The 15884-nt window shown below is 41.2% G+C and overlaps 1 protein-coding gene across 1 annotated transcript in view; it reads left to right on the top strand.

Moving 5' to 3' along the window:
* Positions 1-3549: 3549 nt before the first annotated feature.
* Positions 3550-15884, top strand: part of SLC25A33 (solute carrier family 25 member 33) — a 30520-nt gene continuing 18185 nt past the window's right edge. The window contains exon 1 of the mRNA XM_027844053.1: positions 3550-3649. Coding sequence (XP_027699854.1) covers positions 3591-3649 — 59 coding nt within the window. The 5' untranslated portion in view covers positions 3550-3590. The remainder of the gene's footprint in view (positions 3650-15884) is intronic.

The raw sequence follows: 15884 nt of genomic DNA, 5'->3' as shown, positions 1-15884 counted from the left end.
TAAAAAAAGAATTAAGAAAGGGAACTGATATAAAGGATTTCATCAGAGAAATGTATGATCAAGGAAAAAAAACATGGACCCGTCTACTGGGATCCATGAGATGTCAAGACATATTGAGGGTGGCCTCCAGCAATCTGGCAGGAATCAATGGTGTTCCGGAGCCAGCTCTAACCTGCCCAAGAGTCTAGCCATTTGTTTTCTGGGTGAGCATCTACACCTGGAAATCAGCAAATGCTAGAAACCAGGGTTTGATTTGTTGTTTTCTTGATTGAATACACTCAAAATGATTGAGAAAATGTTAATAATGCACACTAAACTTAATTGTGTCAAGCGAGGACTTTTGGTTGTTAAATAGCTACCAGCATACCCTGGCTGAATCCCTTGTGGAAGGCTCATAGAAAGACAAGGACCAGAGTCCCAGGATATGACCACACACGGGTGAGTGGTGATAGGCATTGTAGGAGGGTCCTTCACCCACATAGAGGATGTCACCAAATCACCTCATTTGTGTCTGGGATCAAAGCTCCTGAGGTTTGTTGTTAGTGAATCATGTGAGGCATATTTGAATTGGGCTGATGACCACATGTTTACGCAAAATCCTCCTCTTTATTTAGGCCAGACTTTGTTTGTACCAACTACTATCTGCTTGCTTTGGCCAAAAACTATTTAGAGAAGTTTCCAAAGTAAAGGTCAGCATTCTGCTCACCCTAATTGCTTAATCTGTGCTTGAAACAATCATGTTCCCTGGATATAGACAGGAATTTCTGCTTCCTACTCTGCAAAGTCCCATTTTGCCTAGTACAGCACAGAGACTGTGACCCCTGAAAGAGTTTCTTGGTATTTTTTTAGACCCATACCTGGGTAGATGACCAGGTGCACATTTTATGTAACCAGGAACACAACAACATGACCTACGTGTAGATTTTCCCTGCTCTTAAGAGATTTCTTGTGCTACGGGGACACCTTGGAGATTGGGGACAAGTTCAGAGTCATTAAATGTGACTGTCACAGAGTGTCTAAAATTTCCAAACTCTTTGACCCAGAGATACCACTTCTAGGACAAAGGAAGGTCCCATATAGACAAAACATTCATAGTAGCCAAGAATTGTGAACAAAGTAGATGTCCACTGATTAAGGAGTGGTTAAAGAAATGGCGATGGATGTATGTAATGAGATACGATTGCATTGGAAGAAACGGGAAACAAGAGTTCTGAGAAGTATGGAAAGATTTGTCTACCCTTCAGAACCACTGCTGAGTCCAAGAGACCATGTGGTTTCACTCTTTTTTTTTTTTTTTTTGGTGAGGCAATCGAGGTTAAGTGACTTGCCTAGGGTCACACAGCTAGTAAGTGTCATGCATCTGAGACTGGATTTGAACTCAGGTCCTCCTGACTCCAAGGCTGGAGCTTATCCACTGCACCACCTAGCTGCCCCCCATGTGGTTTCATACCTTCCTCTTCCCTCATAAGGGGCCCTGTCTTCTCTGCACCTAGATATTATGGTCCTAAAGGGTTCAAACTTGGGGAACCTGTCAGTCAGTCAATGAAGAGGTGACCTGGCCTCTAGTGAGAAAGGGTCGAGACTCCCTTTTCTCCTGCTTTTTGGCTGTTTCAGTCACCCACTATATGTGGGAGAGGGAGTTACTTAAAGCTTTGGGCTTTTGTCTACAACTCCCCAAATCAGGGAAGTTTTCAATGTACCATGTAAATCAAGCATGGAATAGGCATTTATTTTCCACCTGCAAATACTTACTTACACAAAAGGCTCACAGTTTTCATTGACAGAATGACGTAAAACAGGAGCTTTCAGGAAGCACATAAAGGCAAAGTAATTCAGGAGACTACAGAATGGTATGGTCATATTTTAGCTTGTTTCTGCACTTTTGAAATGACTCCCCACCAACCTCCTGCCAGTGGTCATTTTCTTGGAAGAAGAAACTGCCCCGGTTGTCTGTTCTGTGTCCCAGTTGCTCTAGACCTCTCAAACTCACAAGGTCCGTGCCTTGACACACACACTTTGAAAATGTCTCTGCCCCCTACTCAGGAAATGCAAAACGGAGAAAAGGCAACCAGGATCCCAAGAGCAATCTGGAACAATTGAGTCTCTCCCTAGAAAGAGATGGGCTAGGCATGGTGATGGAATGGACATGGGCATCTTATCCCAAATTAGGAGTCTTGCAGTTACCTGATGCCACACATGGGGTCCAAGAAAGACAGAATATAATGTGCTATCCCCCTGGGGTGAGAGTAGGGGAGAACTAAGGGAAAACTTAGGCTTTCTGTGCTATCCTAAGATGATTAGTCCTTCCAAGATGAGTCAACCCATAGTTGGAAGCAGCCAAGAAGTCTGTCATCCATAGAGAGCCCAAGTGATGAGTCACCGTAGCCTGGGAGTCCCAGGAAGCTTGTAGGAGAGTTTGGGGTTCAGGTCGCCTGGGTTAGCTCCTGGAGACGAATTTAAATCCAAACATTTATATGAACTGACTCTGAGAGAAATAAGCAGAACCAGTAAAACCAATATACAACAACGAAGAGGGAAACAACAATAAAATAAAAAGAAACGCTGTGCTGTTCCAATGAGCAAGCTTGTCACTTAGAGAAGAATTAAGATGATGAACCTCATTGCAGAGGAGGGGGACTATGTGTGTGGAATATTGCGTATGTGGATATCTGTATGTATGTATACACACACATACACACACACATCATACATATACATATACATATACATACATATACATATATATATAGGACCAGATCCTGTGGAACTATTGGTTGGTTGCAAAAAATTGTAAATTGATAGTTTTTAAAAATATAAAACTTCTGTCCAACTACGTCCCTTCTCCCTTTCCTCCCTTGATAGCCAAAGAATGAGAGAGACAGACAGAATGAACCGCCTCTCCCCATTTTAAGTCTATTTCGAGGAATGGCTAGCTGAGGGGGGCATGGGCAGAGGGACCGAATCGAAATGAGCTTGATGCAAAAACAAAAGGCGTCCATGAAGTCGGAATCTAAACAATCTCCGCGGGTCTGCCTCTGCCCCCGGGTAGCGGTAACTGCAGCTCCAGCGCCCAGTGCTTTGGCAACCACAGAACCGGGGCAACCGGCGAGCCGGCCAATCGGCGCGGAGAAGCGCGCCCCGCCCCGCCCCGCCCCGCCCCCGCCCTCCCTTCTTTCTTCCCTCGCGCTTCTCCCCTCCCCCTCTCGGAGCATTCGGCCAAACGCATGCGCACGCATACGAGCGCGCGGCTGCTCCACGCCTTCAGGCTCTTTCCGCCTCGTTCCGCCCCTGCAGCCCCGGGGCACGCGGTCAGCCCCGGCGTGACGTCAGCGGCCCGGCCCCCGGCGCCACGTGACGACCTCACCCCCTCGCTAGCCGGCTCGCGCCGCAGGGGCCGGTGGAACGGACGCAGACGGTGGTAGGAGAGGCTCTGGATGGAGGCGGCGACGGTTGCGGCCGAGGCGGCCTGAGGCGGGGAGGAGGAGGCAGGCCGGGGACCCGCCGCCCAACTGACCGTGATTGACCGACAGCCGGCGGCGGCGGCGGCGGAGCAGCCCCGAGCCGTGCCCCTCCTCACGCCCGGCCCGGCCATGGCGACGGCCCCCTCGCAGCAGAAGGAGAACACGCTGCTGCACCTCTTCGCCGGAGGGTGAGTGGAGCGGCGGCCGCCCCGGCCCCCTCCTCCCTCGGCCTCACCCAGTGGCCTCGGGGCGCCCCTCCTCAGGCCTCCCCTCCCCCCTCCCGGGCCCCTTCTCGCCCCTCCCGCTCACCTCGACCCCCGGGATCCACCCCCTTACTGGTGGTCTCCTGGAGAGTGTTCTTGGGCACTCCCCTCCCGAAGGCCCCCTCCCCTTACTTAGTGCCCGGCTTTGTGCCTCCCTGGATCCCCTCCCTCTGCCTCCCCGGGTCTCCCCACTTCTGCCTCCCTCGTCGTCCACTCGTTCTGCCTTCCTCGGCCTTGCCCCCTCCCCCACCTCTGTCCGTCTGGTCCCCTTCCCCGTTCCCTGCCCTGACGCACCCCCATTTCTACCTCTTCGCCCCCCCTTGCCATTCCTTTGTCTTCCCAGAATCCCCCCACCCCTACCCCCACCGCCGTGTTGCCTTAACTGGTTCTCTTCCCTCACCTCCGTTCTGTTTTCGTTGGATCTCTACCACATACCCACGCTCCCAGCCTCTTCTCCCCCTCCCCATTTCCCTCCTTCCCCCAGCCTGTCTCCCTGTTTTTCTCTCCTCTCCCCACTTTTCTGCCTGCCTTCCTGGATCCCCTCCCGATTTCTGCGTGTCCAACTGTGCCTCTGCTGGTGTTGACCCCCAGCCCTAATTCTTTTCCCCTCGGACTCATTTTCCCTTCGACTTTGTCACTTCTTTCCCCACTTTGCAGTTAGTTATCTTGAAGGAGAAATGTAGACGTTTACGAGTTAGGAAAGAGGAAGAGCTTTGATTTTGTTTTTTAGATGTGGGTAAATTCAAGAGAAGCACGTTGTTCATGAAACTCCTGAAAGGGGTGGGGATGTTGAATTTTACTGATGTTGGAGAGTGGGACAAGAGTGGGGGACAGGACCTTGCCAAGCCTCTAAGCCTTTTCCAAAACCGTTTGGATCTCTGGAATCTTTTTGACCTAGCTCACCAACCCTCTGCTTTTCCTCCCCGTGCTGTTGTTACCCTCCTCTGTGTCTTGGTGACAGACCTGCTTTTCTTAGGAGCATAGATTTAGAGGTGGAAAGGCCCTTCGAGATCATCTAGAGCATTCTTTTGAATTTACATGTAAAGAAACTGAGGCCTAAAAAGATTGCATCTTGTCTCTAACCAGGGTCACACAGGTAATAGGGCCAGAGCCAGGAATGGAACTCAGATTTTCTGACTCCAAGTCAGGGCTATTTCTATTATCTCCTTAGTACTTCATATTGTTTTCTCCTCCATCATTTGAGCATCCTAATAACAATACCTAACATTTTTATAGCATTTTACAGTTTTTTTTAAGAGCTTTCTCGTATATTTTCTTTTGATCTTCAAAACGAGCTTTAGAAAACTTAGTCTCCGGATAAGTGACTTGCCCAAGGTCACACAGCTATCTAGGAGAGGAGTCAGCATCACAGTCCAGGGCTTCAAAATCCAGCTTCCCAAACCCCCCAGTTCATTTTCCACAGATTAAAAAAAAAAAGTCATCATTATCATAAGACTTTTAGATAATTAGATTGTGAGTTCCTTGCGGGCAGGGGTTGTCTTTTGCCTCTTTTTATATCCCCAGTCCTAAACACAGTGCCTGACACATATAAGCGCTTAATAAATGTTTTGTTTACTGTGGTTATGACCATGACTTTTCCTTATAAACTTAGTCACAGTGTACTTTTGGGATACTTACGTGATACATTTCAGGTACAGGAAGGATGAGTTTAATTGTTTCTTGTAGGTCAAGGTTTTTGTTTTGTTTTTTGTTTTTTAATCAAAATGGGAATCTATTGTGTGACACCTAGCCTATAAACCAGAGTATTCATAGTAAGTGCTATGAGTTTGAAACATTTTATTTTGTTTGTGGTTTTTTTTTAAATAATTATTTGAAGTGAGTCTATTGGATTGACTAGAAAAGTTTACTGGATAGATTTATTATGTTTTTGGTTAATTAGTAGCAGTGTTGAATCTTTGAGAAGTTTCACTTGTCTCCTGCCCTGTATTGTAAGAGGGTGACAGATTTTGAATAAAAGATTATTGTTAGTTTTGGGACAACAATGAACACTTAGATTACTGCATAGACTCTTGTTTTCTACGTAACATCTTTCAGAAACATCTCAGTAGAGAAAGGAATAAAGCTCTAATTTGCTCATTTGTGTTTTGTGATTATAAAGAATGTCCCAATAGTCTTAGCACAGTTTTAAAGCTCTACATATGAAGATATGTTCTGTTGGTATAGCACCACAAGGAATGTGTTTACCTTCCAAAAAACCTTGGCTAATTTTTATAGGTGTGTGAAGTTCCCTATGTAAAAGTGAATTGCAATTTCCCTTGAGATTGATACTGAAGGCAGGCAGTATCTGAGAATTTGGGTTAGTCAGTGTTTCCATACTCATCATTTCAGCAAACATTTGAAGAAATCTCAGTCTCAGCTTTTATCACTTCTGACCTGTGTGACTTCATGTAGACTCTCTGAGCTTCAGTTTCTTCCTCTCTGCAATGAGAGATTCAGACTGTGACCTTCAGGGTCCCTTCTAGCTCTTAAATCTGTGATCCCGTGAGGATTACTTTATAAGAAATCCCCATGAGTCTTCTAAAGTGCCCTTCAGTACCCTGTCTGGCAGGGTTGTTTTTTTTTAACCTTTTTTGGGTTCATGTACCCCTTTATGTTTTTACATATGTAAAATAAATCCATAGGATTACTTAAGGAAACTAATTTGGTTGATATAAAGATTATTTTTTTTTCTCATTCATGTTAATGAATCCCCTAAAATATCTATCCTTAGACCTCTTAGGGGTCTATGAATTACTGGTAAGAACCCCTACTCTAAGGTGTTGCCTTGCTATACCTGTTACTTTATTCACTTGCTCTGTTTAGTAAAGTTGTTTGTTTTTTGTTTTTGTTTCAGCATATCTTGATTTAAGCTTAAGTAGATAATTAAGGCAAGGCTATGAAGTTTTTGTATTCATTCACTAGCTTTATTTTGTAGTTGATAAACTACAATTTTAGAAATTATGTGAAGCAAGTAGTTAAGCATAGAAAATGCCTTTTTACAAAAAAAGTTTTCTGTGTAATAAATCAATATCTTGATCTATTTCCCTGTTCCCTAGCCTGTTCTACTTTAGGGTAATAGGACAACTATAAAATGGGTCAGTTTGCTCAAAAATGTGCCTACCTCCCAGGTTTGTTAGAATTAAATGAGGTAATAGATATAAAGCTGAAAAGCACTATAAAATGCTAGCTATTATGATTATATATTATGCACTTGAAACCAATCAGCCTAATGATCCCTAAGAATAAAAGTGAAGACCATATGGCTTATGTGCTTTTCATTTCTATTGCTGAATAGTTTGTTTTTGCTGTTAATGTGGCAGCTTTCCAGAGAATTAATTTCATTTAAAAAAAAATACTTTTTTTTAAAAGAAAGACATTCACCCTCCCCTCTAGCCCCAGCCTTATTATAACTGCTCCATTTCTCTTTTAAAGCCAGTAGAGGTTATACTATTAAACACTTTGCATTTAAGTGCTGACAGTAGGAGATGGTTTATAAGTAGTTGGCAAGACTTATAAACCATCTAGTAGGAGATGGTTTTTAAGTAGTTGGCAAGACTTTAAATGAATTGCATGTCCTTGGAAACATTACAGTACTGTGGAACTTTACATCTGATTATGTGGAGACCCAATAAGCATTCTTTTTTTAATGGGGAAAAAGACTTAAAAAATTTTCAATTGACTTTTGACATTAATTAACAATTTTGTCAGAAGATAACTGAGTATTCAGATAACTTATATAATAGGCTTATGTGGATTAAGATCATAGATTTAGAGTTGGAAGGAATCTGAAAGGTTACCTAGTCCAATTTCTTCATTTTACCGATGAGGAAACTGAGACCCAGAGAGAGGTGAAGTGTCATACTTTGGTGAGCTCTTGTTGGTATAGGGCATGGTGCTAAACTTTGAAGATTTAGAAACTCATTTTATTAGTTCATCAAGGTATGATCCATCTCTGATACATGCTGACCAAATTCATAGGACTTTTTTTGTTGTTATTTTTTGTTACGCATTGGGGTTAAGTGACTTGCCCAGGGTCACTTAGCTAGTTAAGTGTCAAGTGTGTAAGGCCACATTTGAACTCAGGTCCTCCTGAATCCAGGGCCAGCGCTGTATCCACTGCACCACCTAGCTGCCCCAAGAACGCTTCTTTTTAAATGAGAATACCAATATATTTGTTTATAATAACTAGAGATCTATTTGGCAATAAGGCTAGTCATTTGAAGAGGGCACTTGCTCTTGGTGGGCAGGCCCACTTAAGAAGTAAAATTATAAATCAAAAGGTTGTCTAGTGGGAATGAAATTGGAAGGAAGGGAGTTGGATATCTTGAGGAATATTTCCCTCCAGCTATTGTAGGGGTAAATTGCCCTTCATTCTAGGGGTATTTTTTCTAGCTAAATGAGTGGCCAGCATTAAAATTATCAGCCTTCCTCCTAGGGGTGAGGAACATGCAGCTTCTTGTCCTAGACAAAACTGGAGACCAAAGTTTTCCTTTCTGCTCTCCTTTTTCTAGATTCCATGGAGACTCCCATCTTCTGTTTCAACACTTCCTGGTGACAGCTACAATTATAGTCTAGCTTTCATGTTGTTTTAGTTAAGGTTTGAAAAACATGTGGAGTGGTTACTTCTTGCAGCTGCTTGTAGTCATCAGTTTAATGTTGATTCTTATTAGCTCCGGAGCTGGAAGGAACCTGGAAGGTTACCTAGTCCAGATCCTTCATTTTATAGATGAGGAAACTGAGACCCAGAGAGATACTTTGGGGGACTCACTGTGGATATATTTTGAGAGGGTGACCTTTGGTGGTCTTGTTCCTGTCCCCTACTTCTAGGTACGTTTCCTTGGTGGAACCTGCAGCCCCAGTGTCTTGACAAACATGACTAAATACAAAATAAAACCTGAAATTTTTATTCCAAATACATAATGTAGTTTTAAAAAGTTGAGATCATCTTAAGTGACCCTCTTATGTATGTATGTGTGTTCATTATTAAGAGTATTTTCATTTTTAAATTTAACATTTGTTCATCACAGATTAAACTTAGAAATACTGAGTATATATTTTAGTACCTGTGGTACAGTTTCTTGCATAGTACTTTTAGTATCTTGGGGTACCTAGGTGGTAGTGCACAGAGCACCAAGCCTGGAGTCAGGAAGACCTGAGTTCACATCTGGCCTCAGATACCGACTGGCTTACCTTGGGCAAGTCACTTAACCTTTATTGCCACAGTTTCTACATTTGTAAACTGGGGGTGATAATAGCATTTACTTCCCAGGGTTTTTGTGAAGATCAGTTGAGATAATATTTGTAAAGCCCTTAGCACAGAGCCTGGCACATAGTAGGTACTATATAAATGTTAGGTATTATTATTTTTCTTATTATTATCACCTAGCTAGAGTTTGATATGATATCCCTCATCAGCTATCACAGGCAGTAACTTGTAGACTTCTGAGGCTTACGTATTACTTGTAATAACTGATCTAAGCTATAATTTGTTTTATACGCTACAGTACTGAACTACATGCTTTAAATCTTAAGTCTTGAAATAGATCCTAGAACCTCAGATCTCTTCAAAGTTTCTCCAAGTTCCACTTTAAGAAAGAAGGTATGGCTGCTATGATTTTAAAATATAACCCATGGGAAATTTCTTAAAGACCTCTTTTCTCCAACATTGTTATGGACCTTTTTATCAAGTTGGCTGATAGGCTACTTGGGCATCTCTTTTAAAGAAAGTTTATAAACTCAGTTTTTGACTTAGGATATAGCGCAGAAGTAGAATTGGACCAGGAAAAAATGACACTTGTGAGTCTGTGTGTGTTTTATTTGGGGCTCAATTGAGGAGGCACATGGATTTCTTTGAAGCTTTTAGACATTTTGATGAGTTAAACATATATATGAATTCTGTCTACTTAAAAATAATTCTCTATATGTGTGTATATATATTTCCATTAGTGATGCAAATTAAGCTCCATTTCATTTACTGTCTCAGATAATTACTGTGCAACCTTAAACAGTTTTGAGATTGAGTTCTTTGGAAGAGATGCTACTTTTTTTTATCTGCGTTTGTAGCCTGTGGTCACCTATAAGTTTCACTTAAATAAGGGAAGCATCACTGTATCTTTGTGGGTTGTAAATTGGGTTTTGTAGTAAACATTCTCAAACTTTACATGCTCTAATTGGTAGTATGAAGAAATGATCAATCATTTGTGTACATTTGTGCAAAATTGTTCTTCTTTCCTATTTTTTTCCAGATGGCTGATTCTTTAGAAGGTCTGAACACATAACTACAAAGTGTTTTTTTCATTCGTATTACTATTTTTAGCTCTATTCCCAATTGAGACAGGATATAGGAAGTGTCATTTGAAGAATTGGCTGATTCACAGTGTGCAAGTATTTATTTTCATGTGTACAAACTGTATGGTTCTCTGACTCGTTGGAAGTTCTGTTTAACTTTAAATCTCAATTTCGATGGCAACATTTACCAACCTTAAAAGTTTAAGGAGTTTGTAGCATTGTGCTATCTATGTCAAGCTTACAGATTAAAAAAGTTGGTAAGTTGAAATATATTATCCTGTCTCTATTGAACTGGTGCTCCAGTATTGTGTGTAGGACAGCACCTGGTGGGCAGACTTACCTATTATCCTGGAACCTATATTTAGAAAAACTCATCAAAGTATAACCTTGGCTACCAGGTTTGGTTTGGTTTGGTTTGTTTTTTTTTATTAAAAGGCAAATTAAGCATGCTAATAAAGTTATAAAGGAGTTTTAAAAACTTTCCACATCATTGAAATAATGGATTATTGAAGTATGAAGAACATATTTATATGTATATATATCCCTTCCTGTACAATTAATGCATTTATGCATAATTACTTAATATATACACACATATACATATATTTGCATGCCTGAAGTGGCAAATAATAGAGATAGCAAAAAGTAAAGATAGAAACTTCCAGATACTGCCAGAAAAAGAGCAATTGTACCGCACTTGCACCACACTTGCAGTAGCAATTGCTGTTAAACTTCTTTTGCAAGTAGTTATATGGTATTTGGAGGGAGAATACTTTTTTCTCCAAGGTCATAATGGCAGTAAGTTGATGACAAATAATAAGTTCTATTGGTTTATCAGGTGACTAAATGAGAGAGTAAACAACGTTGAGACAAAAAGTATTTAGTATTTTTTTTAAAAGTAGTAATTTGTTTCTTTGTTCTTGAGAGTGTACCAAAAATGGAAAGTATGAATGAGTGTTGCTGAAATTGGGGTTTATCCAGAAGAAGAATTATTATTTATAAAACAGTTTGCCTCTATAGACAAAATAAGTAGTAATTAGTTTCTGTTGCGGTTATTTTAAATTACAAACCAATAACAATTTTAATTGAGCATTTTAATGTATACTTTAACAAATTTTATTTTTAGTTATGTTTGTCATTCTCCATTAAAGTATCACCTTGCTGTAGATATGCTTCCCCTTCTTCCTTTAATTTTTTTTTTTATTATTATTATGGAGGAGCCCAGCTAGGTGGCATTGTAAAACTGAGCTCTCTCTACCAACTCCTCCACCAAGATCTTGTCTTTCAGAGTTGTTTTCCTTTAAAAGTAATGTGCTCTTTGTATACATCTTTCTCCTTCTGCTTCCTTTACTCTGCACCAGTTCATGCAAATCTTCCTGTGGTTCTGGGTTCTTAAAGGCTATGCTAGTAGGGCCAAGCTCTGGCAGGCCCCGTACTGGAAAGATGGTCGTCTTTGGGCTGAGGACAAGCTTAGCTAAGTTTGAAGAGGCTCTTTATCAAAAGTCCCTTAGATGGTGAATGTTTGAGTCATAGCGATTCTGTCAACAAGCATTTTTAAACATCTCCCTATTTCCCAGACACTGTGCTAAGAACTGGGAACAAATATACAAAAGCAAGATAATCCCTGCCTTCATGAAGCTTACATTCTATAAGGGAATTTTAGCACATATAAGGGAGTAGCAGTTATGGCATGGGTTTTTGGTCGAGGCAGTAACGAGTTGTGAGTAGAGCCATAGGGCAGTGTAGTTTTGGCCTTTTCAGTAGCAGAGTATTGATTTGGTTATTGTTCTCAGTGCAAGAGGGGCTGTTGTGGGAAGAGGAGTAGTGGGAAGGGAACAGCTTACGTGTCAGGACAAAGTACAAGGTGAACGTGCTGGGTCGTCTTGGTATCCTGGTTGATGGCTGGATGAGGATGCAAAGCATGGTCTGGGGTCCGCTTGGTACTGTGGGTTGAAATAAGTTTTCACTTGTCCACCAATCCAGTCCACATCTGTTCAGTTCTTAGTGAGAGTCTCAAATCTGAGTGAATTAATTCCTTTCCTCCCCCTTTGAATTTCCCCATGGATGACCTGAGGATTGCTATTCTTGGTGGGCACAAAGGGAAGGGGGGAATGAATGGCCAGAGAGAACAGATGGTGAAGGACCTGTTCTGAGTAGGCCCTTGTGTCTTTGTGGATGGTGAGAGGGAGGGAGAATAAGCATTTTTATATTTACCTGCTGTGTTCCAGGCACTGGGTTAAGAGCTGTACAAACATTTTCCCACATGATCCTCACAACAATCCTGTGAGGTAAGCACTGTTATGATCTCCACTTTACATTTGAGGAAACTGTATGCCTGGATGGGAAGACTGATCCCTCCACTAAGACATCTTTGACAAAATAGATGCTTGAAATAATGAAAAAATATTTCCCATCAGAATGGGAAAAAAAAAAATGGCTGGAGAATTTCTAGTTGGAAAAATGGCTTTGTGTTATCATTATAACTCCCATACCTTTTCATTGTTTTTCCTGTTTCTGAGAGCTTATCAGAAGTTATTTTTTTTCCCCTTTTTTCAAAACTTCCTCAGATCCCAGATTTACCTTCCTTTTGTAGGTAACTTAAGATTCTCTCCATTGTTGCTTAGAAAGGGATAGGTTGTGGAGGGTGGAGCCAAGATGGTGGATTAGAGGCAATCCAGCTAAACTTTCTCAACATTTCTCTCCAAATGACTTAATGCCTCAAATCAGATTTTGTAGTGGCAGAATCAATAAAAGATTAGAGAGAGACACTTTTCTGGTCTAAGGAAACTTAGGAGGTTAGCAGGAGACGTTTGTAACTCTGGAGTGGAGGTCTCTTTGTAGAAGTCTACGTCCATGTTGGTGGTGGTGGCAACAGCTTTGGGAACTCTCAGCCCAGAGATGGTAAGGGGGTCCAACAACTGGTCAGAAAGAGATTACAAGGGGACCCTTTGCTGGCTGTGGGTATAGCTGGCACTGATTGGCAACTCTATTCCTATATGCACTTCTTGGTCCAGAGTGAAGAGGAGCTCTGAGGATTGGTTACAAGGGAGAAGGGAGCCCTGGTTGCAGTTCCAAGATAAAGAAGAGCAATAGCACTTGTGGCTGTAGTGGAGTTGGGGCCCTTCCTGGGTAAAAACCAAGAATTCAGACCAGGAGATCAGTGACCATGCTTCTCCCAGGATCACACCTCCTTGGAAGCAACAAAAACTTAACAGACCCCCCAGAACTAGCTCTGAAAAAAATGGCAGCATGAAAAATTCTGAAGTTTGGAGTAGTGCCTCCCCGCTCCTAGGCAAGCCAAGCCCAACTTTAACATAAAGTTCAAAGTCAAGAAATAGACTGGGAAAATGGGCAAACAACAGCAACAAAAATTGACTCTAAAAAGGTACTGTGGTGGCAGGGAAGAACAGGATCATAAACTTAGAAGAAGACAGCAGTTTGAAAACAGCTACAAACAAAGCCTCAATGAAAAATTCTAATTGGATCCAAACCCAACAAGAATTCCTGGAATCTTTAAAGAAAGGGTTAAGAATGGTAAAGGAAAAATTAGGAAAAGAAATAAGAGTAATATAAGAAAATTAGAAAAAAGTTGGTAAAAAGAGGCACAAAAAGTACCGAATAAAATTAACACCATAAGAAACAGAATTGGCCTAATGGTAAAAAAGGCACAAAAATTCACTGAAGAAAAGAACTCCTTAAAAAACAGAATTGGGGGGCAGCTCGGTGGCACAGTAGATAGAGCATCAGCCCTGGAGTCAGGAGGACCTGACTTCAAATTCGGCCTCAGACACTTAACACTTAATAGCTGTGTGACTTTGGGCAAGTCATTTAACCCCATTGCCTAGCCAAAAAAAGGGGGGAGGGGGAGAAAAGAAAAGAAAAAACAGAATTGGCCAAATAGAAAAAGAAGTACAAATCTCCCCCAAAGAAAAGAATACCTCAAAAATTAGAATTGGGCAAAGGGAAGCTAATGACTCCATGAGACATAAAGAAACAATAAAACAAAGTCAAAAGAATATAAAATAAAAGAAAATTCAAAATATCACATAGGAAGAACCGCTGATTTGGAAAAATAGATCAAGGAGAGATACTTTAAGAATTTTTGGACTACTTGAAAGCCATGATCAAAGAAAGAACTTAGACATTATATTTCAAGAAATTATCAAGGAAAACTGCCCTGCTGATATCTTAATCCAGAGGGTAAAATAGAAGTTGAAAGAATCCACTAATCAGCTCCAGAACAAGATCTCAAAATGAAAACTCTCAGGCATATTATAGATCAATTCCAGAGCTCCCAGGTCAAAGAGAAAATATTTCTAGTAGCCAGGAAGAAATAATTCAAGTATTGTGGAGCCACAGTCATAATCACGCAAGATTTAGCGGCTTTCACATTAAAGGAGTAGAGAGCTTGATTTATATTCTGGATCGGGCAGCGAGGTGGCGCAGTGGATAGAGCACCGGCCCTCAAGTCAGGAGGACCTGAGTTCAAATCCGGCCTCAGACTTGACACTTACTAGCTGTGTGACCCTGGGCAAGTCACTTAACCCCAATTGCCTGAAAACAAACAAACAAACAAAAAAAAACCTTTGGTTATATTCTGGATGGCAAAGGACCTAGGATTGCAACCAAGAATCAGCAAAATTTAGTATAATCTTTCAGGAGAAAAAGTGGATATTTAATGAAATAGAGGAGTTTCAGTCATTCCTGATGAAAAGACCAGAGCTGAACAGAAATTTTGATATTGAAACAGAAGGCCCAAGATAAATATCAGTATGAAATAGTAATCATAAGGGCCTCAACTGTTTACATTCCTGTATGGGAAGATGATACATATAACCCTTAAGAATTATTAGGGCACTTAGAAGGAGTTTATATAAACTGACATGGGTTTGAGTGGATTTTTATGTCGGAATGAACTCCAGAAATAACAAAGGAGTGAGAAGGAGGGATGCCCTGGGAGAAAGGAAGAGGGAGGAGGGGGAGGGAGAAGGGAGGAGGGAGAGGGAGAAATTTTTCTCACATAGAAGCACACTGGGAAGAACTTTTACAATGGAAGGAAAGCTGCAGGGGGCAGGGGTGGGGGGGGTGGCCGGAGGTGCTTGAACCTCATTCTCATCAGAGTGAGGTTCAAAGGAAGGAAGACAATATGTACCTGTGCACACTCAGTTATGTATAGAAATGTAACTTAACCCAATAGGGGAGTAGTAGGGGAATGGAATAAAAGAAAGAGACCAGCGGAGGACACATTAAGGTAGACTGTGGTTAGAAGCAAAATAGACTTGAGGAGGGACAGGATAAAAAGAAAGAAGAAACAGGAAAATGAGGCAGAGGAAAAACAGTACAAAATCATAACGGCATGTGAATGGGATGAGCTCACCCATAAAATGGAAACGGACAGTAAATAATGGTTTAGAAACCAGAATTCAACAATGTTTTTTACAAGAGGCACACTTGAAATAGAAAGACACACAAACAAAATTAAAATATAGGGCTGGAGCAGAATATTATACCTTAGCTGAAGTAAAAGCACAGGTAGCAATCATGATCTCTCAGACAAAGCAAAAATAGATCTAAATCAGGGCAACTACATTTTGCTGAAAGATATCATAGACAAATAATATCAAATTTTTAACAGCAAGTTTCTCTGTTAAAGGAAATGTATACCGAGTATAGAACATTGTCAAATTTACAAAAATAAGAGCTATTCCCCTATTTATAAATGGACACCAGATAGAAGCAGGCAGCTCACAGAAGAAGAAATCAAAGTTATCTATGGTCACATGAAAAAATGCTTTAAGTCACTATCGATTAGAGAAAGGCAAATTAAAACAACTTAGAGGCACCACCTCACACCTATCTGAGATGACAAATA

Source organism: Vombatus ursinus, unplaced genomic scaffold (genome assembly GCF_900497805.2).
Source record: "Vombatus ursinus unplaced genomic scaffold, bare-nosed wombat genome assembly UNPS02014932.1, whole genome shotgun sequence".
NCBI classification, from domain to species: domain Eukaryota; kingdom Metazoa; phylum Chordata; class Mammalia; order Diprotodontia; family Vombatidae; genus Vombatus; species Vombatus ursinus.
This window is presented reverse-complemented; position numbering and strand designations above follow the sequence as displayed.